The 26,753-nt window shown below is 42.0% G+C and overlaps 2 protein-coding genes across 2 annotated transcripts in view; one reads left to right on the top strand and one right to left on the bottom strand.

Moving 5' to 3' along the window:
- LOC132384990 (solute carrier family 15 member 1-like) overlaps positions 1-19,156 on the top strand; it is a 63,263-nt gene extending 44,107 nt beyond the window's left edge. The window contains exons 13-21 of the mRNA XM_059956715.1: positions 2,875-2,956; positions 3,130-3,246; positions 5,152-5,322; positions 7,008-7,054; positions 7,699-7,833; positions 9,009-9,129; positions 13,032-13,163; positions 16,601-16,708; positions 17,776-19,156. Coding sequence (XP_059812698.1) covers positions 2,875-2,956; positions 3,130-3,246; positions 5,152-5,322; positions 7,008-7,054; positions 7,699-7,833; positions 9,009-9,129; positions 13,032-13,163; positions 16,601-16,708; positions 17,776-17,961 — 1,099 coding nt within the window. The 3' untranslated portion in view covers positions 17,962-19,156. The remainder of the gene's footprint in view (positions 1-2,874; positions 2,957-3,129; positions 3,247-5,151; positions 5,323-7,007; positions 7,055-7,698; positions 7,834-9,008; positions 9,130-13,031; positions 13,164-16,600; positions 16,709-17,775) is intronic.
- Positions 19,157-19,293: 137 nt separating this feature from the next.
- Positions 19,294-26,753, bottom strand: part of ace (angiotensin I converting enzyme (peptidyl-dipeptidase A) 1) — a 153,639-nt gene continuing 146,179 nt past the window's right edge. The window contains exons 25-26 of the mRNA XM_059955758.1: positions 24,482-24,546; positions 19,294-20,047 (exon numbers count right to left, since the gene is read on the bottom strand). Coding sequence (XP_059811741.1) covers positions 24,500-24,546 — 47 coding nt within the window. The 3' untranslated portion in view covers positions 19,294-20,047; positions 24,482-24,499. The remainder of the gene's footprint in view (positions 20,048-24,481; positions 24,547-26,753) is intronic.

Raw genomic sequence — 26,753 nt, 5'->3', positions numbered from 1 at the left:
CTGGCTAGAAGGGCCAAATGGCCTACTCCTGCACCTACTGTCTATTGTCTATTGTCATTATAGGAAGGATGTGGAAGCGTTGAAGAGGGTGCAGAGGAGATTTAGCAGGATGCTGTCTGGATTAGAGAGCATATCTTTTGAGGATTGATTGAGCAAGCTAGGAGTTTTCTCTTTGGAGCAAAGGTTGGCGTGAGGTAACTAGATAGAAGTATATAAGACAATAAAAGGCATAGATCGAGTGGAGAGCCAGAACTTTTTTTCACTGAGTGAAAATGCCTAATATGAGAGGGAATAATTTTAAGGTGATTGGAGGAAAATATAGGTGGGATATCAGGGATACATATTTTACACAGGGAGAAGTGAGTGTTTGAACACGTTGTTAGAGGTGGTGAAGGCAGGCACATTAGAAACATTTAAGAGATTTTTAGATAGGCACATCGATGAAAGAAAATGGAGGCTATGTGGGAGGGAAGTGTCAGTATTATATTGGGGTAGGTTGAAAGATTTGTTACAACCTTGTGGGCTGAAGGGCCTGTGCTGTGGTTTATTGTTCTATGTTCTAAAACATCAGTGCCTTTGGTTGTTTTCCTTCAACACCATGTTCCCCAGCAACTGTGGCATTGTAATATGGAGGATCACCTCGAGATATTCTGGGTAATATAATTGGCTTTAGATGGCATTATCTTGCTGCGAGTGAGAGAAGTTGGTTAATAGACTGACAGGCAATAGAGAGGGTATCACTGACTGTCAACGCAGGGAGGGCAGGAGATTCATCCTTCTCTATGGTGCCTTGCTCCTGCTCCAAGGGGAGGCATAAGTGACCTAGCAATCTTCCACAGAGCAGCTTGGATACTCAGCTGCTTCCAGTACTGGAGCCCTGGACAATGATGGCAGTGACCTGGAGTATGATGGCAGAAACCAGGGCCTTCTTTGTACCTCACTTGCATTGTCTGGTACAAATGGCTGGTCCATCTGGGTATCCAAGAGCAGAGCTGGTGCTGTGCCTGCTGGGTTCCCTGTTGTTTGGTTGAGAATGTTTGAGGTATGATCAGTAAGTTTTCAGATGACACTAGAATTGGTGGTGTAATGGAAAGTTAAAGATGTTTCCTATGGTTACAACAGAATCAGGATCAACTGGAAAAGTGGGTCAAGAAATAGATTATGGAATCTAAGCCAGACAAGTGTGAAGTGTTAGATTTTGGGAAGTTGAAGCAGGGCAAGATACAGTGAGTGCTCGGGCCCTGAGGAGTGTTGCTGAACAGAGAGATTTGGGGGTCAAGTACATACTCCCTTGAAAGTAGCAACACAGGTAGACAGGGTGGTGACAAGCTTGCCTTCATTAATTAACAGCATCATGTTAAAGCTGTTAGGTCCCACTTGGAGTATTGTGTTCAATTCTGACTGCATGTCCAGAAGAAAGATGTGATTAGACTAGAGAGGGTACAGGAAAGGTTTGCATGGATGTTGCCAGGACTGGAGCCTTTGAGTCATAAGGAGAGATTGGACAGGTTGGGGACTGTTTTCACTCGAGCAAAAGGAGTCCAAGGGGTGAACTGATTGAGGTTAAAAAAATTATGAGGGGCATAGATAAGGTGAATGGTCACGCTCTTTGTCCCACGGTAGGAGAGTCTAAAATTAGAGGGGTCAGTGAGAGGGGAAAGGTTTAAAAGGGGTCCGAGGAGAAAGTTTGTCCACATAGAAGATGGTGGGTATATGGAACAAGCTGTCAGGGGAAATGATTAAGGAAGTTACAATAATAATGTCTGAAAGATATTTGAGCAGGTTCGTGAATAGGAAAGACTTAGAGGGATATGGACCAAACACATCTTAGATAGGATGATAGGCACCTTGGTCAGCATGGCTAGATTGGGTCAAACGGCTTGTTTCTATGTTGTATAATTCTATGAATTTGTGAATCTAACAGAGTTGGTCCTTCCCCTCTGGAGAACTGGTCACAATGCGTCCCTGCTCCACCTCTCCACCCACCTCCCATAGCCTACTCATGACTCATCACATCTAGACTATCCCTCATGCTGATGAAGGGCCAATATCTGTGAGTTCCTTCCTCATTTTCATGTCCTTTGGCTAGGATGGGATTTCTACAATATACAGAGAGTTCTATGGTGTGGCCATGATGGGGGAAGGCTCATTCAAACTATTTGAAATTGACAGTAATATTTGAATGTATGAGATATGGGATGTGCGGAAACCACTCCCACCATTCACTAAGTTAACAGTCCTGCTGAAACATTCTCTATATCCTTCCTAAGACCTTGATGTTCTATCTTCCCACTATCTCTCATTCTACTTCTGAACTTTCTCTCTCTCTCCCTCTTTCTCTCACTTTTCTACCTGGTTCTGATACCTTCTCTCTTCCTGTCTTTTTTTCTTTGATTCGGATATTTACTTCTCTCTCTCTCTCTCTCTCTCTCCCCCACCCCTTTCCTTCGTTCCCTCTGGTTCAGATATTTATTTTTCTCCTTCACTCCTCTCTCTGATTTTTATGCTTATTTCTTCCACTCTTCTAAAAATTCCCTATTTCTCTTGCTTCTAGTATTTCAGTTTTTTGCTTTCTTTCTCTGAAGTTCCATCATTTATTTCTCTTTGCATGACCAGTTTTCTCTCTCTATTTTGCTGTTCAGCTATGTCTCTCTCTTTCTCACTGGGACTAATACTCATCTCTTTATCTCTGCTGCCCAGTTCCCTTTCTCCCTCCCCCTCTCTCTCTATATATATATCTCTATCTCTATCACTTTCTCTTTTCTCTGTCTCTCTCTTTCCCCTCTCTCATTCACTCTGTTTCCTTTGTTTATCCTGTTTACCCCCTCTCTGCTTCTGGTTTTTAACCCTCTCTGGTTTGCTGTCATTTTACAGCCCAGTTGCAAGGATGTCCATTGGTCTATTTGGAGCTGTTGTTGCATTCTTGATTGCTGGGATTGTCCAGTTGCAAATTCAGGTGAGGCAAGGAAGCAGGAAGCTTTTAACTTTCACTTCTGAATTTTTCGGTTTGGATGGGAAAGATGGGAACGGGGATGGGAAAGGTGGCGGCGAGCTGCAGGGGCATATCTCAGCAGAGAGGAGCGACTTTAACCTTTCCTAGAAATTCTGATCTTTGGATTTCTTTCACAGAAGTGGCAGGTTCTACCTCAGCAAGATGGTGTGACTGAACTGAAAATTTATAATGGAGCGTTTTGTAAACTTAACATTGATTTTTTGGAAAATCATTTTGTGATGGATCAGCACATGGTAAGAACGATTTACATTGTAGCTTCCTGTAAAATCACTTGAGCTAATTTACAAGGAACCATATGTACTGACCGTGATTTGGAAAGGATAGGATGTTGGGAATGGATTTGATGAGAATCATGCTATGCTCTATACAACCTAATCCTCTCACCCAGCCATCATATTCCACTCCTTCCTCACCTTGTCTTTGTCCAGCTTCTCTAAAATCCATCTCCACTGATCATCTCATCTATTGGAAGATGTATCACTCTGTGTGAGACAAGTTTCTCCAAGTAAAATTGTTGGTAGCTATATTATGTTTATACTGCTGATTTTTGGACGTTCCTATATCAAAAATTCTCACAGTTTTAAAAATTGCTATTCAGTCACCCCATAATTTCTTTATAAAATGACTCACCTTGCTCAGTTTGAAAGCATGAACCATTGCAGACAAGAAATGATGCAGGTGAAATGTAAAGGAGGAATGCACCATACAGAGGTAGAAATCCATTTTTTGCTGTGTGCACAATGTGGAAACATGCATGGTGAGTTTGCCTCTGAAATTAATTTCCATTGAACTTAATTTCTGAAGAGCTCATAGAGAACTACATTCTGCATTTGGGACAGAGTGCTGAGGACAAGTTTCTACATACATTGTATTTACTCAAAATTATGGTTACATTCCCTAGATCAGGCTCAGAATGACATGGAGCAGGTTGGGGGTGGCGTGCGGATGTGTGTTGGGGAACTGAAGTTTCTTTCTTTGGACCCAACACTGATCTGCTGAAGGTCAGCCCTTGCATATGGATTAGAAAAACAAATTTATTGTATGAAGTTAGTATTTAGCTGGATTTTGGAATGTTTTGGCAGCTGGATCCAAAGCCATGAAGAACGCTGATCCATTGTTTTGCGCTGCCTTTCATCTTTGTTTCATAATCCACACAGGTTTGTCTCCAGTGGCTGTTTTACAGTTTACAGAGTGAATGTCGGGGGTGGGGGGGGGGGGGGGGGGGAAACAGTCACCATCAGTGCAAGGCCCTTTGGAAAGCCCCCAGTCACCACTTATCCAGTCTCAAAACCTGGATTTCATTGAGGCAGAATGGAGGGTTGATGTTCCTCTGGAGAGTTGAGGTTAGCTGCCTCACTGAGATGCAATAACTCTTTCCTGTTGGCATGGTATGTTAGTTTAGTAAAGTTCAAAGTAAATTTATTATCAAAGTGCATATATGTCACCATATACAACCCTGAGATTCATCTTTTGTGGACATACTCAATAAATCCAATCGCCATAATAGAATCAATGAGAGATCACACCCAACAGGGTGGACAACCAGTGTGCAAAAGACAACAAACTGTGCAAATACAAAATAAATAAGCAATCAATATCGAGAACATGAGATGAAGAATCCTTGAAAGTAAGTCCAGAGGTTGTGGGAATAGTTCATTGAAATTATCCTCTCTGGTTCATGGGCCAAATGCTTACCTGATTTCCATCAGGGTGGATAACCTGCCTCACCTGGACAACTTCTGGAGAGAATCACATGTACCTCCAATATTCTGATCTCTGATGCTTCCTCAACACAAGGGCGTGCTGATCATGGACTTTGAGATATATCAACTTAACCCTTGGATATGTGTCTGAGGGCTGAGCAGTACATTCCTCAGAGTGTTGTGGAATTCCTAGGTAGCTCTGCTTGTCTCTGAAATGTCTTCAGGTATCCTATTCTCAAGACACTCAGAGATAGAGAAGTATGATCATCTCAGAATAACCCTCATTGTTAGGAGAACACTCAGCATTCTTCTCTGTAAAGTTCTGTCACATTTTCTGTGGTCCTTCACTGTATGTACCAACACTGTATGGGCCAGGCTACAATAAACACAAAAAGCAAACTGCAAATAACTGATTTAAATAATTGTTTGTTCCAGCTCTCTCCCCACTATCCTGCGCCCATCGATCCTTACCCACTACGCATCGCTCCTTTGCACTGCTTAGTGCCTCCGTTGTCAGAAAGCTTCAACTTCACAATGGGCTCAGAGGCCAGAAGTACCCTCTTCATCATGCAAGATCTCAAGAGTAGGGAATTAACTGTTGAACAGGTGAGTGGGATGAATGGGCAAAGATAGAATGAGAAAAAAAAGTATTTGTACAAATGATAGATTAGGTTTTGGTTTCTAGCCTGGTCATTCTATACACTGCATAAACTTAAAGACTAATCCCAGAAGGGAACTCAGGGTTTCTAATTATACAAGGCTGCAGTGGTATAAGTGTGGGCTGAGGCTTTATAAAGTATTGATCAGACCACACTTGGAGTACTGTGAGCAGAAATGAGCCCTTTGTCTAAGAAAAGATATGCTGACATTGGAGAGGGTTCAGAGGAGGTTCACGAAAATTATTCTGGGAATGGAAGGGTTAAAGTAGAAGTTCATGGCTCTGGTCCTGTACTTGCTGGGGTTCAGAAGAATGGTGGGGGGGGGGAGCGAGCTCTTTCAAACCTATTGAATATGAAAGACCTAGATAGAGTGGATGTGGAGAGGATGTTTCCTACAGTGGGAGGAGTCTAGGAGCAGAAGGAACAGCCTCAGAATAGAGGGACATTCAATTGGAATGGAGATGAGAAAGAATTTCTTTAGCCAGATGGGAGTGAATCAGTGGAATTCACTGCTATGGATGGTTGTGCAGGCCAAGTCATTGAGTATATTTAAAGCAGTGGTTCTTGATTGGTCAGGGTATCAAAGGTTATGGGGAGAAGGCAGGAGAATGGGGTTGAGAGGGATAATAAATCAGCCGTGATGGAATGGAAGTGCAGGCTTGATGGTCTGAATTAAGAAATGACTTAATTCTGTTTCTATGTCATACGGACTTGTGGGACTGGTGAGGCTTTGAGGACAGGCCATTCAATTCAACCACACGCGGGCATTACTTCTACCTCTGACTGGCAAAGTGTTTTATCCAAGAGAGATACTGGCACAGACCTAGGAGACATGATGTAGAGCGAGCTTTAAAATATATTTCATCCTGTGCTATACCTTATTAAGGTATATTTGATGGGATTATGTAGACTGACTGCTACTCAGTATCTGACCACTGCTCAGCTCCTCCTTTGGGAGTGTATCATGGTCCAGTGTCAACAGAGATTCATTTTGCATCTAGATTATGTTGCATCCAATCATGAAATATTTAAAGGTGCCTCTGTAATTGAACTGGACAGTATTCCATTTCCATTACTACCAATCCTCGAGTATAAGACAAAGATGTACCGGGATGCTGTCTGGATTAGAGAGCATATTTCATGAGGATAAGCTGAATAAGCTATGGCTTTTCTCTCTGGAGTGAAGATGGATGGGAGGTGATTTAATAAAAGAATACAGGATGATAAGGGGAATAGTTCGAGTGGATAGCCAGAGACTTACTCCCAGGGTGGAAATGGCTAACATGAGGGGACATGGTAATTTTAAGTTGACTGGAGGAAAGTATAGGGATGTGTCAAAGGTAAATATTTTACAGAGAGCGTAGTGATTGCATGGAATGCCCTGCCAGAGATGGTGGTAAAGGAAGATACATTAGGGGCATTTGAGAAACTCTTAGATGGGCACATAGATGATAGAAAAAATGGAGGGCAATGGGGGGGATTAGATTGATTTTAGTGCAGGTTGAAAGGGCCAAAGGGCCTCTACTGTGCTGTACTGCTCTATGTTACAAAATTGCACAGGTGTAGATGATTAATTGTAGAACTTTGGCTTCAGTATTGCAGAAATGTTTGTGATTATTTATATCCCTACAGATTCCTGACAACAATATGAAGATTTTGGATAACTTAGCACTTGTTCGGTATGTTTGCTGCACTTGGAGGTGTTGACATCCAACCAATCACATAGCAAAAGACCCCTGCGTACACTGGTGTGTTACATGGTATCCATGTCTGACTTTGAAAACTGCTTGGAATTGTGGAGCCTGAAAAAAATGCGAAGCTTCAATTAGTATATCAGGATCTTGAGCTGCACCCCAGCCATGGTCCATTAGAAGGCCTTTAGAAATTGGTTAAACTCAAGCTACATATTAAGACCATAAGATATAGAAGCAGAAGTGGGCCATTTTGCCCATCGAGTCTGCTCCGCCATTCGATTATGGCTGATCCAATTCTTCCAGTCATCCCAACTCCCCTGGAGGTCTCCTGGTACCACAGAATACTTGCTGGGTCCTTTCTCACCAAATACCCACCTTAATCATTGCTATTCATGGGACCTTTGGGCATTGATGTAGGTTACAATTGTTATACCCTGACAGACAGATAATTTCCCGGGACCTCATTGGCATCAGTTGTTCACTGGAATTGTAATTGTAAGGATCCAGGATGGTTGTCTGCTGGAGTTAGGCCCATTAAGGCATGCAGCTCATTAGCCAACCACTGGTTAGATCTATAGGACTGGCCTATTTTATGAGGCGCTGCTGTAATTATGATCCATTTTCCATAGGATTTTGCTCCTGCCGGGAACAGCGTCAATGAACCACAACAGAACTGTGAGATTGATGTGCAAACCAGATACTTTTGAAGATTTAGCTGTAATGGCATCTGTCGTATCAAACTACACATCTGTGCAACTAGGCAGGTGAGATTGATGGCATGAATTTTCATTTTTACTTTCTATTCTGATTGAACTGTGAATGTCTTCTGCTTAAATATTTCCCTGTCCTCTTGTGAAGGCTCTTTTTCCACCACCGGTGGCTCCAGTTTTCATATCCTACAATGCTCCCATAGTTCTCCATTCTTTATATTTGGAGATTTATTTGTTCATTTTCCAATGCCTTTTGTAATTGTGTTTGATCATATGTTTTTGGGAATGTTGGGATAATCTTTGTTTCCCTTCTTGCCATATAGTTTGAGCATTGAACCGAGTTTATCTCCTATGCCCTCGCCCAGTTAATTTAGTTCATTTAGTTAATTTGCCCCTTCTTGCTTTGAATGATGTCCTGTTCCCGTCTGATGTTTCTCTAGTTAGATTTTAAAAACATATAGAAGTGGTGTGTGACTTACCGCTTGACTCTCAGAGTCTTTCCATCTACAAGTTATATTGCAGTGTGGTAGAATAATCTCTACTTACAATATAGATGACATGAAATCTTGGACTTATCAGCTACACCTACATTCTGTGAGATGAATTAAAGGTGCCAAGAACCTCACTCTCAAACTTTGCCAAATGTTGATTCTTAGTAATTGGAATATTCTCAACGGTTAAACATTCCCAATTCCTGCATACCTCCTTGATCAGACAGTCTGGAAACTCAAATTCACTGTGATTTGTAGGCCCACACACCCAGGTGTAATCCTGATCCTAGCTATTGTGTGGAGCTTGTAGGCTCTTTTAGAAATTCTCTGGGCACCCCCTCCCTGCCCCCACCTCCAGTTTCCTCCCACATCCCAAAGTCATGTCAGCAGTTTAATTGGTGACTGTAAATTACCCCTTAGTGCAGGTAAACGGTAAAAGACTCCAAAGTATGTTGAAGAGCATGTGAGAGAGTATAAAGTACAGGGTTACAGGGAGATAAGATAGTGGGACTGATGGGATTGCTTCCCTGGGAGTGGTATGGACTCAGCAAGTATCAAACCCACACTCATTCATTACTTTTACACATTCAAAACACAATCACCCACAAAAATAAAAGACTATTTCCTTGTCAAATGATCCTAATTCTGTACTGTGTGCGTTTTAACGTCATCATTTAGGTCACTTTTAATCTTAGCCTTTGCCCCAACCATGTCCTGTGTACTCTTTACTTACCTCAGGTGCTCTTTAGAGCTGTCAGAGGAGGCTGGGCTCAGATTTCTGCCTGTTGGGGGAGAGGTGGTGCTGAAGGAAGGTGGAGTTTATACAATTGTTCTCTATCAAGCAAACAACACAGCAAATGTAAGTATAGTTAAGGGAATGATATGCATAGCTCCCTCATGGTATATTTGACAATGTCATCTTTAATTTACTGTATCCAATTCTCTTTAAATGCCTCAAGTTCCGTGTTCATGTTCCAACTCTCTTGTCTTCTCTTCTGTTGGGTAAAAGGTGCTAATGCTTGCTAGCATTGCTAGTAATCAGATGCTTGAATGCCCTTCTTATATGCCAAAAGATGAAATAGGAAATAAGAAATAGGAGCAAGAGTAGGCTGTCTGGCACATTGAGCCTGCTCCGCCATTCAATAAGATCATGGTTGATCTGGCTCAGCTGACTCAGCTCTACCTACCTGTCTTTCCCTCTGATCCCTTAATCCCCTGCTGTGCAAAATCTATCTAATTGTGCCTTAAATATATTTAATGAGGTAGTTTCTATTGCTTTCTTAGGCAGAAAATTCCAGATTCACTACTCACTGGGAAAAGCAGTTTCTCCTCATCTCCATCCTAAATATAATCTCCCAAATCTTGAGGCTACATCCCCTAGTTCTATTCTCACTTAGCAGTGGAAACAATTTTCCAGGCTCTATCTTATCTACCCCTTTCATAATTTTATATATTCCTATAAGATTCCCTCTCATTCTTTTGAATTGAATCTCTCCTCATAGGTTGACACCTTCATCTCCGGAATCAACCTGGTGAACCTCCCCTGCAGTTCCTCTAAAGCCAGTATATCTTTCCTCAAGTAAGGAGACCAGAAGTGCACTCAGTGCTCCAGGTGTGACCTCACCTGTACAGTTGCAGCTTAACTCCCTGCTCTTAAATTCAGTATCTCCGGTAATGGAGGCCAACATTCCATTTGCCATCTTGATAACCCATTGCACCTGCAAACTAACTTCTTGTGATTAATGCACAAACTAACCCACGTCGCTCTGCACAACAGCGTGCTGCAATCTTTCACCATTTAAATAATAATCTGATTTTCTAGCTTCCTTCCAAAATGGATGACCTCACATTGTTCAGAGGATGTAGACAGTCTGTGGAGATATATAGATAGATTAAGTGAGTGAACAAGTGTCTGGCAGATAGAGTACAATGAAATCTTGAACTCTTCATCTCCAAATCAACCTTGCTCTTTACTTGTCTACCTGCACTGCACTTCCTTTGCATTATATTCGCCATTCTGTTTTCCTTTTTGATATAATTATATTGTGCATGATCTGTCCAAGTGACATGCAAAACAAAGCTTTTCACCGTATCTCTATGCATGAGATATTAACAAGCCAATCCAATCGAATCCCATTCAGTACAGGTGGTATCACTCCCTGCACAAAACTCCCTTCAAAGCATTGTGGGGAAACTTAGTTAAGTGTGACCATTGCTGGTAACTCCTGGGAGAACTTGTTTTTGACACCATAAAGGTTGATTGGCTCCTTGTAGGATGTAAACCACTTCCCTGATCTAGTTATGTTTCTGGTCAAAGGTGAAGTCATAACAATGATGGTGGTGAACAGAGATGGTAATGCCTTTGAACTTCAATGGTAGGTGGTTATATTCTCTTTGGTTGGAGATGGTTGTTGCCCGGAACTTATGAGATACGAATATTGCTTGCCGCCTATGAGCTCTTTGGCTGAAGGTTATCAAGGCTTTGCTTTATGGAGGTATGGGCTGCTTTATTTCGTGTGGAGCTCTGAATAGAATTGAACATTGTGCAATCATTTGTGAACACTCCCACTCCTGAATGTCCTTGATTTAGACAATGAAACTAATTGCATAAGGACCTTCTGCTTGTTCTTCTGGGGGTGTGCTGGTTGAATGGCAGCCATCTTCCTTTGTGTGAGGTATGACCCCAAACTCTCGAATACTTTCCTTTTGATGGCCATTGACATCAGTCTGACTAGGTCATCCACACGTCACTCTCTAACAAATGCAGTCACTCCAAACTTTCCTGTAGAATTCAGCTCTTTCGTCCATGTTTGTACAGAGACTTTAAGGATGTTTGGAGCTGTGTGGTAAACTCAGTGGGTAATCAATTGGCAGTTGTTGGAGTTTCTTCCCTTTATTTGACAGAACCATTGATGGCACTTTCCATCAGTTTGCTGCTGAACGAGAGCAGCCAGATTGGATAACAATTAGATTGGATTTGCCCTGCATTTTATGACCTTACCTGGGTAATTCTCCACATTTCTGGGCATCTACTGGTGATGTTACCATACAGGAACAGCTTGGTTAACAGTGCATCTAGTTCTGGAGTACAGGTCTTCATTCTAATAGCTGGGCTGATGTCTGGTCAAAGACCTTTGCTATCTCCAGTGCTCTCAGCTCTTTCTTGCCGTGAAGTGAATCAAATTGACTGGAAACTGACATCTGATGGTGAGGATCTTGGGGGGAGGCTGAAGTGAGCACCCCTGAGTGAACATGGTAGTGAGCGTTCTAATCTTGTCTCCAGAGCACACACATGAAGTTCACTGTTGTGGGGATGGGGACCACCCTCCTCCTATTGACCATTAAGTTGTCCACGGCCTTTATTTCTAGATGTGCTAAGTCCACAGAGCTTCCATCTGATCCATTGATTGTGGGATTGTTTTACTGTTTAGAACATGTGTAGACTAGTACTGAAGCTTTGTTTCTATATCCCTGTTGCTGTTCTCTACAGATCGAGTTGTGTGAGGTGTAGATAGAGTAGACAGACAATATCTTTTAGCTACAATTGAGAAGTTTAAAACAAGAGGGTATGTATTTAAGGTGAGAGTATAAAGGAGATGTGTGAGTCCGAGTTGTGGGGATCTGGAATGCGCTGCTAGGGGTGATGGCAGAGCCAGACAACAAAGGGGAATTTAAAAGACTCTTAGAGATGAGGCAAGTGGAGGTGAGGCAGAGTTGAGATGGAGCCCGGGCCTGGGAGCAAGGAAAGACCAGAGGTTTGATCAATTTAAGCGCCGGATGAATTGGAAAGGTTGAGTATGGGGTGGACAGGCCTGGACCCGGGCCCAAGAGCAAGGAACAACCTGAGGTATGGATGATTTAAGCGCTGGGCCAGACTGAAAAGGTCAGGGTGTTGAGACCGGAGGCAAGTGATAGGCCAGTTCAGCTCGCTGCTCTGTGAGGTTTACTCATCTCCGCGCTGAACTGAAGCTGTGGTCTGCAACTAAGGGGCTGCTAGCTTCATGTCTGTGGACTTAGTTTTGTGAACTTCAGTTCTGAATGCTATTTGTTTCCTTTTATTCTTTGCACAATTTGTTTTTTTTCTGCACATTGGGTGTTAGACTGTTTTTTTAATGGGTTCTACTGTGTTTGTTTTGTAAGATGTACCTCAAGGTTGTCTAAAGTATACATACTTTGATAATAAATGTACTATGAACTTGAACTTTGATAAGTACATGATTATGCAGAGAAGGGAGGGATATGATTGATGTGTGGGAAAGAGGGATTAGATTAATTTGGATTTTTTAAAATTTGTGGGCTGAAGGCCCTGTCCTGTGATGTGCTCTTCTATGTTCTATGTTCCAGGTTGCTGATGGCTTTCACCTGACCATCTTCCTTTCATAAAAAGCTGGAAATTGGAACCAGATGGGAGAATAGTTTAGCTCATGGTGGAGAGGCAGAGCAGACTCGATGGGCCGAATGGCCTACTTCAGCTCCTTTGTCTTATGATCTTGTGATATACTTATATAGTTTGGGAGGAGATACTAGCATAGCAGTCATTATAATACTATAACGGCCCCGGGATCAATTCCCACCACTGTGAGAAGTTTTTACGTTCTCCCAGTGACCATGTGGGTTTCCTCCGGGTGCTCCAGTTTTCTCCCACAGTCCAAAAACATATGGATCATTAGGTTAATTGGTCACATGGGTGCAATTGGGCATTGAGGGCCTGTTATCTCTAAATAAGTTAATACTACAAGTAATGATTTTTCTTTTTGTCAGGTCACCATGCAGTTGCTCATTGACAGTTGGCCAAAGACGGTCTCGGTGATGTGGCAGATTCCACAGTACCTGGTACTCGCAATATCTGAGATACTGTTTGTGGTGCCTGGTCTGCATTTGGCTTATACTCAGGTAAAAGGCTTTAACTCTCAGAGTCATTGGGCCTCCTAATGTTAATCACATTGATCATTTGGTGTCTTCATTATCAGGCACATCAACCAGGCACCAAGTCCAGCCAGTGCCCTCCCTTTCAGTATCTAAATTCTGGGTTGAAAGCTCTTTGGAAAAAGTTGCAAATTTTGGGATTTCACCTACATATCTGCAGAGGATGAACTATTCAGCTTTTAACCTTGTTCGATTAGTCACAGTTAATCTGAGGTCGGCCTTTAAGATTGTGTAACCCTAGCCTGCATTATAAGCACAGAACACCCCATATCATGCTGGCTGTATTTCATTCACAGTTTGGTATGGGCCCCCAAATCCTAAGACCTTCCTGCAGGGGCACAATTGAGAGCATCCTGACTGGCTGCATCACTGCCTGGTATGGGAAATGTACCTCCCTCAATCACAGGACTCTGCAGAGAGTGGTGCGGACAGCCCAGCACATCTGTAGATGTGAACTTCCCATGATTCAGGACATCTACAAGGATAGGTGTGTAAAAAGGGCCCGTAGGATTATTGGGTACCCAAGTCACCCCAACCACAAACTGTTCCCAACTGCTACCATCTGGGAAACAGTACTGCAGCAAAAAAGCCAGGACCAACAGGCCCTGGGACAGCCTCTTCCACCAGGCCATCAGACTGATTAACTCACGCTGATTTGAGTGCACTCTATATTACATTGACTGTTCTATTTAATACAAATTATGATAAATTACTATGATTGTGCATTGCACATTTAGATGGAGATGTAAAGATTTTTACTCCTCATGTATGTGAAGGATGTAAGAAATAAAGTCAATTCATTCAAATCTGGGGACCACAGATAACATTGACTGGCTGCAGGCAAGAAGGGTCTCAAAATAGTTTTGGCGCACCTCATTTTTTGAACTCTTTCTTTGAGGGAAAAACGAAAAACAAAAAGATTTGTTTATTTCACATTTTACCTCACGGAAAGCTCCTGATTTTTTTGACCATCCATTTTATTATTTTATCCTTTTTTTAAGATAAAGTGGATGCTCTCAGATATGAGTGGCTTGGTCACTGTGCAAGGAATATCTTGGCCCTGCTATCACGAGAGGCTGGATAAACTTGGGTTGTTTTCTCTGGAGCATTGGAGGCCAAGGGGAGATCTAGTAGAGGTTTGCAAGATTATGAGAGGCATAGATAGAGTGATGGAGAGTATCTGTTTCCCAGGGTTGAAATGTCTAATATCAGAGGGCACGCATTGAAGGTGAGAGGGGTAGGTTCAAGGGGAGTGTGGGGGTTAAGCTTTTTACTCAGAGTGGTGGATGACGGAATGCGCTGCCTGGTGTGGTGGTAGAGGAAATACATTCGAGGCTTTTAAGAGACATTTGGACAGGCACTTGGATGTGAGGAAGATGGAGGGATATGGACATGGTGTAGGGAGGAGGGATTAGTGTTTGGGTGCTTTTGATTTGCTTTTTAGCTGGTTCGGTACAACATTATGGGCTGAATGGCCTCTTCCTGTGCAGTACTGTTCTATGTTCTATCCTCAGAAACAAGGAATAGAGTTACAGGTGATGATATTCATTAACCGGGACGGGGCCAGGTTTGTTTCGGGAGGTGGGGATTGAGTACTCGACAGATCCGCTCCAGGTTATGAATATCCAATTTTTGAACAATGAGCATTTGGGAGACAGGCAGGATGGATCTGCTAGATGTGGTGGGGCTGCAACATAATCTTCTGCCTAATGCAAACTTGGTTCACGGCGAGAATCTGAATGGTTTCAATTAACACTCAGTTTAACTCATATTACCCTCAGGTAGCCAATGTTTTTATTTAAGTATATTGCTGGGTGGTGGTGCATTTTTGATTTATGAACTGTTCTGGTTACAAACAGGACACAGGAGCAGAACTATATCATAACCATCCAAGCACGGTATTTTTTTTCAATGCTTGTAGTGCCTTGGAGAAGTTCAAGGGGTGAGATCCAGGAAACTTGCAGTCCTTCCTTGAGTAATAGTTTGAACGTGTGGAAGGATTCAGTCTGGAAAGCGCATTGTAGCCACTCCATCAATGCTGCTTTAGACCAGTTGAGAGAATGGTTCGTCATATTGTATACAGCCTAAGCAGGGGCTATTACAGTGTCATATAGTGGAGACGTGGGGCTACTGCTGCTGAGCATGAAAAGAGGCTCAGCTGCCACTTGGATCCAGTTCTGAACACTTGTTCCCACTCAAATCGTCAACAGATCCGATCTGTGGCGATGAGTGAGTGAGTTCATGTTTAAGGAACAAGGGAAATTTCTCACTGAGCTCCTTTGCTGCCATTGCTACAGATGCTGAAGCCTGGAGGGTAATGAAGTCTGCAAGATTATGTTTAAATTGGCAGTGATAGAAATGCAATTCCAATGGCCAGTTTCTGATTGGCAGATAGATTTTATGTTTATGCAGGGCCCAATTTTGTTTTCAGTTTCTTTATCCCAATAATAATAACCAGATTTATTCTGGTTATTCAAAGTTGAAAGTAAATTTTATTACCAAAGTACATATATGTCACCATATATACCCTGAGATTAATTTTCCTGTGAGAATACTGAGCACATCTATAGAGTAGTGACTATAACAGGATTAATGAAAGATCAACCAGAGTGTAGAACACAACTGTGAAAATGCAAATATAAATAAATAGCAATAAGTAATGAGAACATGAAATAAAGAGTGCTTAAAGTGAGATCATTGGTTGTGGGAGCATCACAATGGATGGGCAAGTGAATGCAGTTATCCCCATTGGTTCAAGAGCCTGATGGTTGCAGGGTAATAACTGTTCTTGAACCTCACGGTGTGAGTCCTGAGCCTCCTGTACCTTCTTCCTGATGGCAGCAGGGAGAAGAGAGCATGGCCTGGGTGGTGGGCGTCCCTGATGATGGATGCTGCTTTCCTGCGACACCATTTCATGTAGATGTGCTCAATGGCTGGGAAACACAGAGTAACCAGCATTGACTTAAATTGCAGCAAAATGGTCACCTCTGCAGGACTCTGCAGTAGAAGGCACATGGGAAAGTTTTTAAAGTGAAACCTGACGACAGAACAGGGAGTGATGTAATTCTGTAGAAAGGAAGGAACGCCTGTATCATGGCTTTTCTCAATTCATGCATTTATAATGATCAGCAGGTTCTATACTAAACAGACAGAAACAACACTCCTATAAAGTGTTATAGGTTTCTGTGAGTCTCTTCCCCTTTGGTGGGGATGTTGGTCAACAGGTGATTTCACAACTGAGGTTATAGATGGGGGTATTAAGGGATTTGAGGCAGAGGTGCTGGGGGCAGATCACTGTGACATGATTTTGAGGCTGAGCCAATTCCAAAGGCTGGAAAGCGCCCTCTCCTGCAGGCACAATTCAATGGGATAATTTACAGGTGACTTGTTGGGTTGTGTTACAGGCACCGTCTTCTATGAGGTCCGTGACAACAGCAGCTTGGTTTGCTATCCAAGGTGTGGGAAATCTCATCGTTGTGATAATTGCAGAGAGCACACTAATAAAGAACCAGGTATGTGCTCGAGACTCACCCGAGATACAAAACGCTTCATAAAACATAACCTATAAAATCGAAGTAGGACCAGGTACTTGACCCTCGAGCAAACCACCTTTCCCTATGACCAGGCCTGACTCTCTATCTCAATACCATATCTCCACTCTTTCCCCATACCCTCTTGTATCTAGAAGTCTACCTTTCTCCTTCTTAAGTATATTCAGTGTTCTACCCTCCACGGCTTTCTATAGTAGAGAATTCCACAGGTTCATTCACTTCTGGGTGAAGAAATTTATTTTCATCTTACTGCTAAATGTGAAGTACATATCTGGAGATATTCAATGCCTCTTTTGATACACACTTTATTATTCTTTTCTTGCCAGAATGGGTGATTTTACATTTTTCCCACACTGTATTCTATTACCAGCTTTTGTCTCACATACTTAACCTATCTGGTGTCATCTTCACAATATATTTTCCAAGCTACTTTTGTGTTATCAGTAAATTTAGCAACCATTTCTTTGACTTTTACATTAATTGTAAAAAAGGTGAGCTCCAATCTCTGTGGTGCACTGCTCAGTAAGTTTTCCAATCAGTAAAGACTCATTTATGCTTATTTTGTTTATTTTTAACAAACTCACCTTTTTGCCCCTCTGAGCTCTGATCCATGTAGAAACCTTTCACCTTAATTCCTTTGCCGGAGACATATCATCCAGAGACTTTGCCAGCACTCCTTGGGTTAGTGAATGTTCAATGACTGGTCAGGGGGAGATGTGCAAATTATGGGGTCTCTTCATCTGAGTTGATGGCACTAGTCTCAGTAAGCAGACTGCACACCTCAGTGTCGTGTGTTAAGAAAACTGTGTTGCACATCTGAATTTCTAGGCCCTCTTACTCTAAAGCAGGATGACTGATAGACTTCTTCTGGGAGCTCTGGTTTCTGCCAACCTCACAAAGTCATGAAGCTTGGTAGACAGATAAGGCTCAGCAAGTTGCCCATCTACATCCGGTATCCTGGGCAAGATGCCTGGCCCAGATCCTTGATTTCACTAATAAAGGTTTCCTCCTTTCTCCCCTGGAAACAGGCAGTGGAGTTCTTCGTGTTTGCTGCACTCATGGGACTGATTTCGCTCATCTTCTTTGCCACGTCAAGGTATTATAAATATCAACCGATTGACACCAACGGCACAGGCAAAGCGGCTGAATCTGATGTTCTGAAGTCAGATTTAAAACCACCTTCACTTTACTCAGACAAAGAGGACAACAGGTAGCCCCTCATGAAACTAAGGAGCTATTCATCTGGAGCCTTCCAACACACAAGTGGAAGTCAGCACAGTTTGTGTGTGTGTTTGTGTGTGTGTTTGAGCATGTGTGTATGAGTACAAGTTAATCTTAAGCAATATTTTCACTGACCTCAACTAAGTGTTTACTTTGATTGAAACTTGACATTGAACATAATGTTTGCGGTCTGGATCTTGTACAGCCGATGTAAACTCTGATGAGATCCAGAGACTATACAACCACAGCAGAAATCTGCAATCATCAAGTTCTAACTTTTGTTTTGGCTTGATATGAGCAATAAACTCAATGTGTGCAGTGATACAAAAGTTGCTCTGGAGATTTTCTGTATTGCTTCATTATCATTAAATGGTGCTTATGAAGGTAGCCAATGATTCCCTCAAGGCAATGTCCCAGTCAGCTTTCATCAATGACCTTCCTTCCAACATCAGGTCAGAAGTGGGATGTTCACTGATGGTTGCACAGTGTTCAATTCCATTCCCAGCTCCTCGGCAAATGAAACCATGAATCCCATCATGTAGCAAGACTCCGGTAGGGGCTGAAAGGTGGCAAGTAGTGCTCACACCACCAAGAGAAAACTTACTGAAAACTTACCTCAATACTGTTGGCACATGCTCCAACATCAGCATCCCATGGATGATCACCAACAACTTAAAGTTCAACTGAACCAGTTGTATTAATTAATACCAAGAAGTGTCAGAGATTGGGTATTTTATGGTGAGTGAAAGATTGTTCCAACATGTTAGTACAATCTTCTCATCCTTTAAATTAGCTGAGTATTAGGTGAGAATCAGTTACTACATATTGAAACAGTTTTTTCTGGCATCCTTGAGACTCAACTGCTGTCAGATTATCAGAAATTCAGACAACAGAAATTATTCCTGATTATGAGCTGGCAAACTGCCCCTTTTTAAGCATAGACATGTTACCTGGCTACGCAGGGTTCCGAGACTTGTCAGTATTCCAAATTTCCAAAGTCTGAAATGCTGTCAGCCAAGATTGCAAAGGTTGCCCTGTTAGTTACTGTTAGCTAATAAGTATTATAATCTATTAACATGTTAGAACTGATCTGAGTTAATTTTAGATCTTGGTTAGATTTTCATTAATATTAATTAGTATAGATCTATACTGCATATTCAAAATAGATTTAAAACAACAGCTGCCAGACAAAACATTCAAACATCAGACTTGACACCTTGAACATTGAGTTTTAAGTAAAGAATATGAAACAATATACTGCCCTGCAGGGTATAGCCTGAGTAGAAATTCTTCTCAGATTTTAAATTTCAGTCTCCAGCAACAAAAACCTAGATGCCTTTTTAATGGTTCAATAGTTCTATTGAATATCAGAGAATGTATACAATATACAACCTGAAATTCTTACCCTCTGCAGACATCCACAAAACAGAAGAAAAAACCCAAAGAATAAGTGACACAAAAACATTAGAACCCTGAAGTCCCACTCCCACCACTCACGTACAAGAAGCAGCAAGACATCAATCCTCCCCCCACTTGTTCCAGCAGAAAGCAACAGCCCCCCCATCCACCAAGTAAAAGCAAAGCCCCCAAAGAGACCATGATCTAAAGTCCATCAATAAAACTGGTGTTCATTCCAACAGTTCAACATCCCACAAGTTCTCTCTCTCTCTCACTAATGAGGGAGAAAGAGGTATCACTCCTGCCACAGCGAGAGGGAGACCGACAGCTCGCTGTTTCACTGTAACAGTCTGCAGTGTTTCAAGTTTTTCTGACTTGAGAATCAGCAGCAAACTCTCTCTCACCATCGATCAAGAGAGGGAGATTGCTTGAGTGCAGAAGCCTTTGACAGCTGCACCCACTGTCTCGACGTTCTGATCTCCTGAGATGCTTCATTCAGTGACACCGGCGAGGAATTGGGTCATCCACAAGGTTGCAGAGCCGCACACCTCCCAGGCCGCTCCTGGAGATATTGAAAACGCTAGGCCACTCAGTGGGCTCCAAGAGTGGGAACCCACTGCCATGAAGAACCGTAGTTTAAGTACAGCTATAGATCACAGACTCCAACAGAACCCCAGCCACCTTGAAAAGGAAAGAAGAGACATTAAAGATAACATTATAAACTGTCTTGCAGATAAACTTGAAGAAGTCGCTCTCTGGTGTTATCTTTATCTCCTCCCCACTTTTGATTTCTTCTTGTACCTGCCTGCTATTTTCTTGTGATTCATGCAGATCCCTTTGCAGTCTCTCTCCTTGTCTGCCCTTTGATTTCCCCTACTAAACCTCATACTTCGCTATATTGAACTCGTTAACCCAGCTTTTGCCCATCCAAATTGCACAGAACTCAAATATTCTCATTGCAGCATGCCTCACCACTTATTTTCATGCAAACATAGAAACATTACACTCAGTCCCCCTCATAGAACAGAGAACATAGCACAGGAACAGGTTCTTTGGCCTGCGATGTCTGTGAGAACCATGATACCAATCCAAACTAATCTCATCTGACTCCTCATGGTATGCATCCTTCCATTCCCTGCCGACTCATGTACCTGTCTAAATGCCTCTTAAATGTTACTATCATATCTGCTTCTATTATTTTCCCTGGCAGCATGTTCCAGGGACACTCTCTATTGTCCACTCTCTGTGCAAAAATAAAAGCCTTGTAAATATCCTTTAAACTTCCTCCTCTCATCATAAAGCTAAGCCCTCTAGTATTTGGGAAAAATATTAATCTACCCTATCTATGCTCTCATAATTTTATATACTTCTTTCATGTTACCCCTCCAATGCTCCAGAGTAATCAATCAAAGTCTGTCTATCCTTACCTCACAGCCAATCTAGGCAATATTCCAGTGAATCTCTTCTGCACCCTCTCCAAAGCCTCCACGTCTTTTCTGCTATGTGTGACTAGAACTATACACAATACTCCAAAGTGGATTACCAAATTTTATAGAGCCACAACACGACTTCCCAACTTTTATACTCAACATGCTGACTCTCTTTACTACCTGTCTATTTTTTACCACATTCAGGAAGCTAAGGAATTGCACCACAAGGTTCCTCAGTAGATCCATACTTCCTACCATTTACTGTATAAAAGAAGGGTCAAAAGGTCTGTTTCTGTGCTGTAATGTTCTATGGTTCTTTTTGGGGAGCACCTTACCCTTGCTTGATTAAACACCATCTGCTATTTCTCTGTCCACATTTCTAACTGGTCTATATCCAACTAAATCCTCTAGCAACATCCATCGCTATCTAAAAATGTTTGTGTCATTGCGAACTTACAAATCAACCAATCCACATTTTCATCTGGATTATTTACACATATCAAACAACAGAGGTCTGATCCTCGTGGAACACCACTAGCCACAGACCTCCAGTCCAAATAAAGTCAATGTCAAGTTTAATGTCACATGCACAAGTACATGTATTGTAAAAAAGGATCTAGTGCTTTCTTGGCATATATGATGAATAAATTCTTCTTGGGCTTCCAGCCAGGTACAGGTATTCTTGTGAATGCGGAGCAGTGTATATCAGCCAGATGCGATGTACGGTGGAAACCCATGTCAAGGAGCACAGGAGGAGTATCTGTTTGGGTTACCTGGAGAAATTGGTGATAGCAGAATATTGCATTCACAATGGTCACAGGATTGATTTCGACAGCACTAAACTACTGTGCCATGCCAATGGCTTTTGGGACCGCCTGGTGAAGGAATTATTGAAATAAAACTAGAGGAAAAGAATTTTAACAAAGATGAAGGTCTTACTATAAGTATGAAATGGAATTCGATTGCAAGCAAGGTGGAACAGCAGAAGCCTGATTGCATGAGGACTAACCGATAGGAAGGACAGACAATGGGGAAATAAATACCACTGGACTAGACATGCCCAGGTGAAGATGGTAGAGTTTTCCATTGAAATGTCAGTGAAAATCAATACCTGTATTCAGCTGGAAACCTGAGAAGAGTTTATTTGTACATGTATATGGCAGGTCCAATGGAAAACTTATTGTAAGCAGCACCAAAGACACAATAATAACTCTCTACCACTATGGTATCTTCAATGGACAAACTAATTTTGAATCCAATCTACCAAGTTTCCATGTTCTTTAATCATCTGGATTAGACTACAATGAAAGTGCTTGTCAAAATCTTTAGAAAAGTCCATGTATACAACATCTCTTTCCCTACCCTCATCAGTCTTCACCATCATCTTCTCAAAAGACTCAATCAAGTCATAATATAGATAGTAAATAGATGAGGACCAATTCATGTTTATTTTTGTCATTGACTTCCTCTTTCTTATTCAGATAAACTTCTGCTAGATATTATAAACTAGCTGCCTCTTCTCATCCTTTCATTTTGCCTGTTTAGCTAGTTCACTCCATACAACTTCCCTTCTTGTTGTAATTATCATTATCAAATTGATGACAGTTTAGGTCCTGGAGTATTTGTTTATAAAATGTACCTGGATTTTTCTATTCTCTGCATTCTACTCCATAGAAGATGCTTTACTACAAAATCTTTCATCAATACTCCCTTACTATAAGTGATCAAATCTAAAATTGCCTGTCCCCAAGCGAATTCCACAGTGGATTGTTCTAAGAAAGAATTCCTTATGCACTCCACAAATTCTTAAATGGTGCTCTTATCAGTTTGAATAATTCAATCAATGATGCAGATTAAAATCTCCCATGATAATTGCATTTCTCTTGCTGCATATTTTTGATTTTTTGCCATTCATGCCTTGCTTTACTGCAATGCAGTGATGGACCTTTGACATGCTGATGGAGCTAGACTCTATTCTCATCTTGTTTTCTTTCCACTGATGTTCATTATCTCCATCTAAACTAATTATACATCACAATCCACTGCAAGAAGACCAAATGTATGACAAAGGGTGGTGAGTTTGTGGAGTTTGTTGCCACATGCAACTGTGGAGGCCAGGTCATTGGGTGTATTTAAGGCAGAGATTGATAGGTTCTTGATTGGACATGGCATCAAAGGTTCTGGGGTGACGGCCGGGAACTGAGGTTGAGGATGAGATAGAAAAAAAGGATCAGCCATGATGGAATGGTGGAGCAGACTCAATGGGCCCCATGGCCTAATTCTGCTCCTATGTCGTATGGTCTTATAGTCTTATGATTGTAACAAAGAAGAAATGCAGAAATACGAACTGAAAGTGGGCAACAAAACACAAAGAAAATGAGCAAGTTCAATTACTTAGGGAACATGATAACATCTGATAGAAAGTCATAGTCACAGAGAAGTACAGCAGAGAAACAGGCCCTTTGGCCCATCTAGCCAATGCCAAAACCATTTAAACTGCCTACTCCCATCGTTCTGCACTAGGACCATAGCCCTCCATATCCTTACTATCCATGTACCTGAAATTAGAAGGACTGGGGTTGCTAAACACAAAAATGCTGGAGGAACTCAGCAGGCAAGGCAGCATCTATGGAAAAGAGCACAGTCGACGTTTCGGGCCGAAACCCTTTGTGTGTTGCTCAGATTTCCAGCATCTGCAGATTTTCTCTTGTTTGTGATTAGGGTTGCTAAATACACGTTCGAGTGTTTGAGCAAGAAACTAAAGAATAATATAATTTCTATGGGTACGAAGCTCAGAGTGTTGTGGTGCTACATTCATTCCACATGGAAGAGAATGTTGGACAATATCAAAGCAAAATGATAGCTGCAGAAATGTGGCTTTTGAGAAGAATGTTGAAAATATTGTGGAAGGACAGAATAATAGATGAGGAAGTGTTGCGAAAAGCCGGAATAAAAAGGAATCAGGAAACAGCAGCTGGAATTTCTGGGACATGTATTGAGGAAAGAGAAGCTCAAGTATTTTGCAGTGACGTGAAAAACTGATGGAGGAAAAAGTCGTAGTTGACAGCATATGACATTCATGAGTTACATCAAGGAACGGACAGGCAAAAGTCTTGAAAAGCTTCTTAGAACTTCTCAGATTAAAGACAGATGGAAGACCATGATAGCCCATGTCATAAAACATGGCATATAATGATGATGATGATGACATCATGTTAGTTTAACATTTCCATTCCGTATTCTGTGATCTCCCACAAATATTCCGCATTATGAAATTTTTACTCTCCTCTAATTCTGAACCTTACTCACTCCAAGACTAAGGCCTGTGCTTTCAGCTGCCAAGACCACAGGCCTTGGAACACTATTCTGAAACCCTTTTACCCACCAAGCTCTCCTATCTGCTTTGAGATACTTCTTAAAACCTCCCCCTCTGTTGAAGTGATTAGTTGCCTGCCTTATTATTATTTGTCTTTGGAACATGTTGCCACCTTAAACATACATTCAAGCTGTTGTGATTCAGCACCCTTTTGCATGATGGTGCCAAAAGCCACCTCACTCATTTTTGTGCTACAGGAAATGCATCATCTGTGTTAGGATGCTTGGTCACCAGATATCTACAAGTTGTTGGAACTTCATTTCATTGACATTCACAGGGAATATCTGAGAAACTAAACAAGACACTTACTATTCTATCTTTTGCTTCTCACTGCTCCTCGGGTTCTTTTCCACTTCCTGGAATCTCTCTGTTTTCTTCAGCAAAGAGATTACATGTTAGTAAACAGCACTGACACCATGTTATAGCAACCACCCTCAATATATGTGCATTCAGGAGTCCAAAAGAACATGTCTGAGCCCAAGGAGAACGGAACACATTACGTTTGTGTCACAAGATCCCAGAAGGCAGTGCAGATAGACAGTGTGGTTAAGAAGGCATCTGGAGCCTGCTTCCATGCTGTATGAGTGAGTAAGTGCCTGATAACAAGGGCATATCTGTCAGGGCAGGGGCATGTTCACTCTCTGCAATGGTCTGGACTACTAGAAATGACAATGAAACAGTGGATATGAAGACGTCAAGCAAACTGGAACTCAGTCTGGTCTTGCTTGATCTTATTTCATGGGCTCAGTCGTTGGTTGGGCAATCTGAGGAGGCAAGTGGACCTGGTTTGGGATGTTCAGAGCATGGCCTAAAGGAAGATGGACGCCTCACAGGACTCAGCTAACTGGACAGTGTCCTTGGCTGTGTATGCGCAGGTCTGAGTAAGAGTTGTGGACAAGCATTGATGTGTTTTGCATGTGTGTGCATGATGTTGTGAGTGAGTATGTAGGGATATCTGTGGGCGTGTGAATGTTGGTATATATGCGTGAGAATGTGTGTGTATGTTGTGTGTGAGTGTGAGTGAGTGAGTGAGAGAGAGTGGGTGGGTGTGGTGTGTGTGTGTGTTGTGTTTGCGTGTGTGCCTGTGTGTGTGGGTGTCTGTGTGCGTGTTTGTGTATGTATGTGTGTGTGTGTGTGTGTGTGTGTGTGTGTGTGTGTGTGTGTGTGTGTGTGGGCATACGTGCAAAATCTTCTGTTATTGACCCGCTATACAAGTCTTATGTGCTTGATGATGTCACTGACAGTCGGTTTTGGATTAACACTCTAACAATAAAATGGCCAAAAAGATCAACCTGTGAGAATGGAGATAAATTAAGTTGTGCATATTTGATATTCTCTGCTGTTCTATTCACTCCCAGCTGGCTAATAACATCCAACCCAATTTTTGTCCTTTAGGACCTGTTAAACTGATGTTTGTCAGAGGACTTCAATGCAAACGCTATCAAGATAAAAATATTCCATCAGCAATTCACCTCAGCTTCAGACAGATCTAGATTGTTTTCTTGTTACTTATATCATGAAGAGACCTGGGTCAATGGGTGTAAGTTGGAGGGTGGATTCCCTTCACCTCGTAACAGGCTGGCTACATGTACACAAGGCATTTGGCCCCAGCAAGCTAGGACACACTTGGGCACCTTTTTTCAGAAGCTAGAGAGTCCTGGCCTTCAAAACTGTGGATATGCTTTGACAGGATTGGTATATAGGTAGGGTCCAAAAGCACAGGTATTGCCAACATCTGACAGGGAGATTAAGAGGAAATGTGTGGAGGGATTGTGGAATTCTGTGGGGGAGGGAATGGTGGAGGTGAGAAACACTATTCGGTGCTCACTGGTCGTCAATTATCGGGGAGCCCAGACCAGCTCAATGACACCCACATTCAATGCCCTTACAGATCCAACATGATCAGCCCCTGAACACAGTAAGTTCTTGACATTCACAGATATTCCATAATTATTAAAAATCAAATTAAAAATAAACATTTAAGAAGAGAACAAAATTCAAAGTAAACAGTTAAAACACAAGAAAATACAAAATAATGAAAAATGTTGAAATTAAGAATACATTTAAATTAATTCAGTTCACTTCAAATAATCTAAACAGTCTGAACCTCCTTCAGAGGTAAGCTTGTCCATTGAAACCTACGAGTCCCTCAGCCCAGGACGGATTGGACCTGCTGCAAGTTGAGCAGAAGGGTTTTGCAATTCTTGCTCCAGTAGTGTCCATGACAACTGCAACCTCATGTAAGTGGTCAGAGTGACTGTGGTGGGGATGCTCAGACCTTGCATGTTTTTCTAAATGGCCATCCAGAAGACTTTTAGCTCGCTCTTTCCTGATCAAGAAAGAACACCAGTGCCTCTGCTTCCTCAGAAAGCTAAAAAATTCGATGTGACCTTGATGACCTTCTGAATTTTTACAGTTGCACCACAGAAAGCATCCTATTAAGATGCATCAGAGCTTGGTATGGTAACTGTTTTACCGAAGAGCAGAAGAAATTGCAGACAGTTGTAGACACAGATCAGTCATTCACACAGACCAGCCTCCCCCCTCCCCCAGTGATTCTGCCTCGGAAAAGCAGTCATTC

Source organism: Hypanus sabinus, chromosome X1, assembly GCF_030144855.1.
Source record: "Hypanus sabinus isolate sHypSab1 chromosome X1, sHypSab1.hap1, whole genome shotgun sequence".
Taxonomy (NCBI): Eukaryota; Metazoa; Chordata; class Chondrichthyes; order Myliobatiformes; family Dasyatidae; genus Hypanus; species Hypanus sabinus.
The sequence above is the reverse complement of the archived record's forward strand: the minus strand, read 5'-3'. Positions and strand labels throughout refer to the sequence as shown.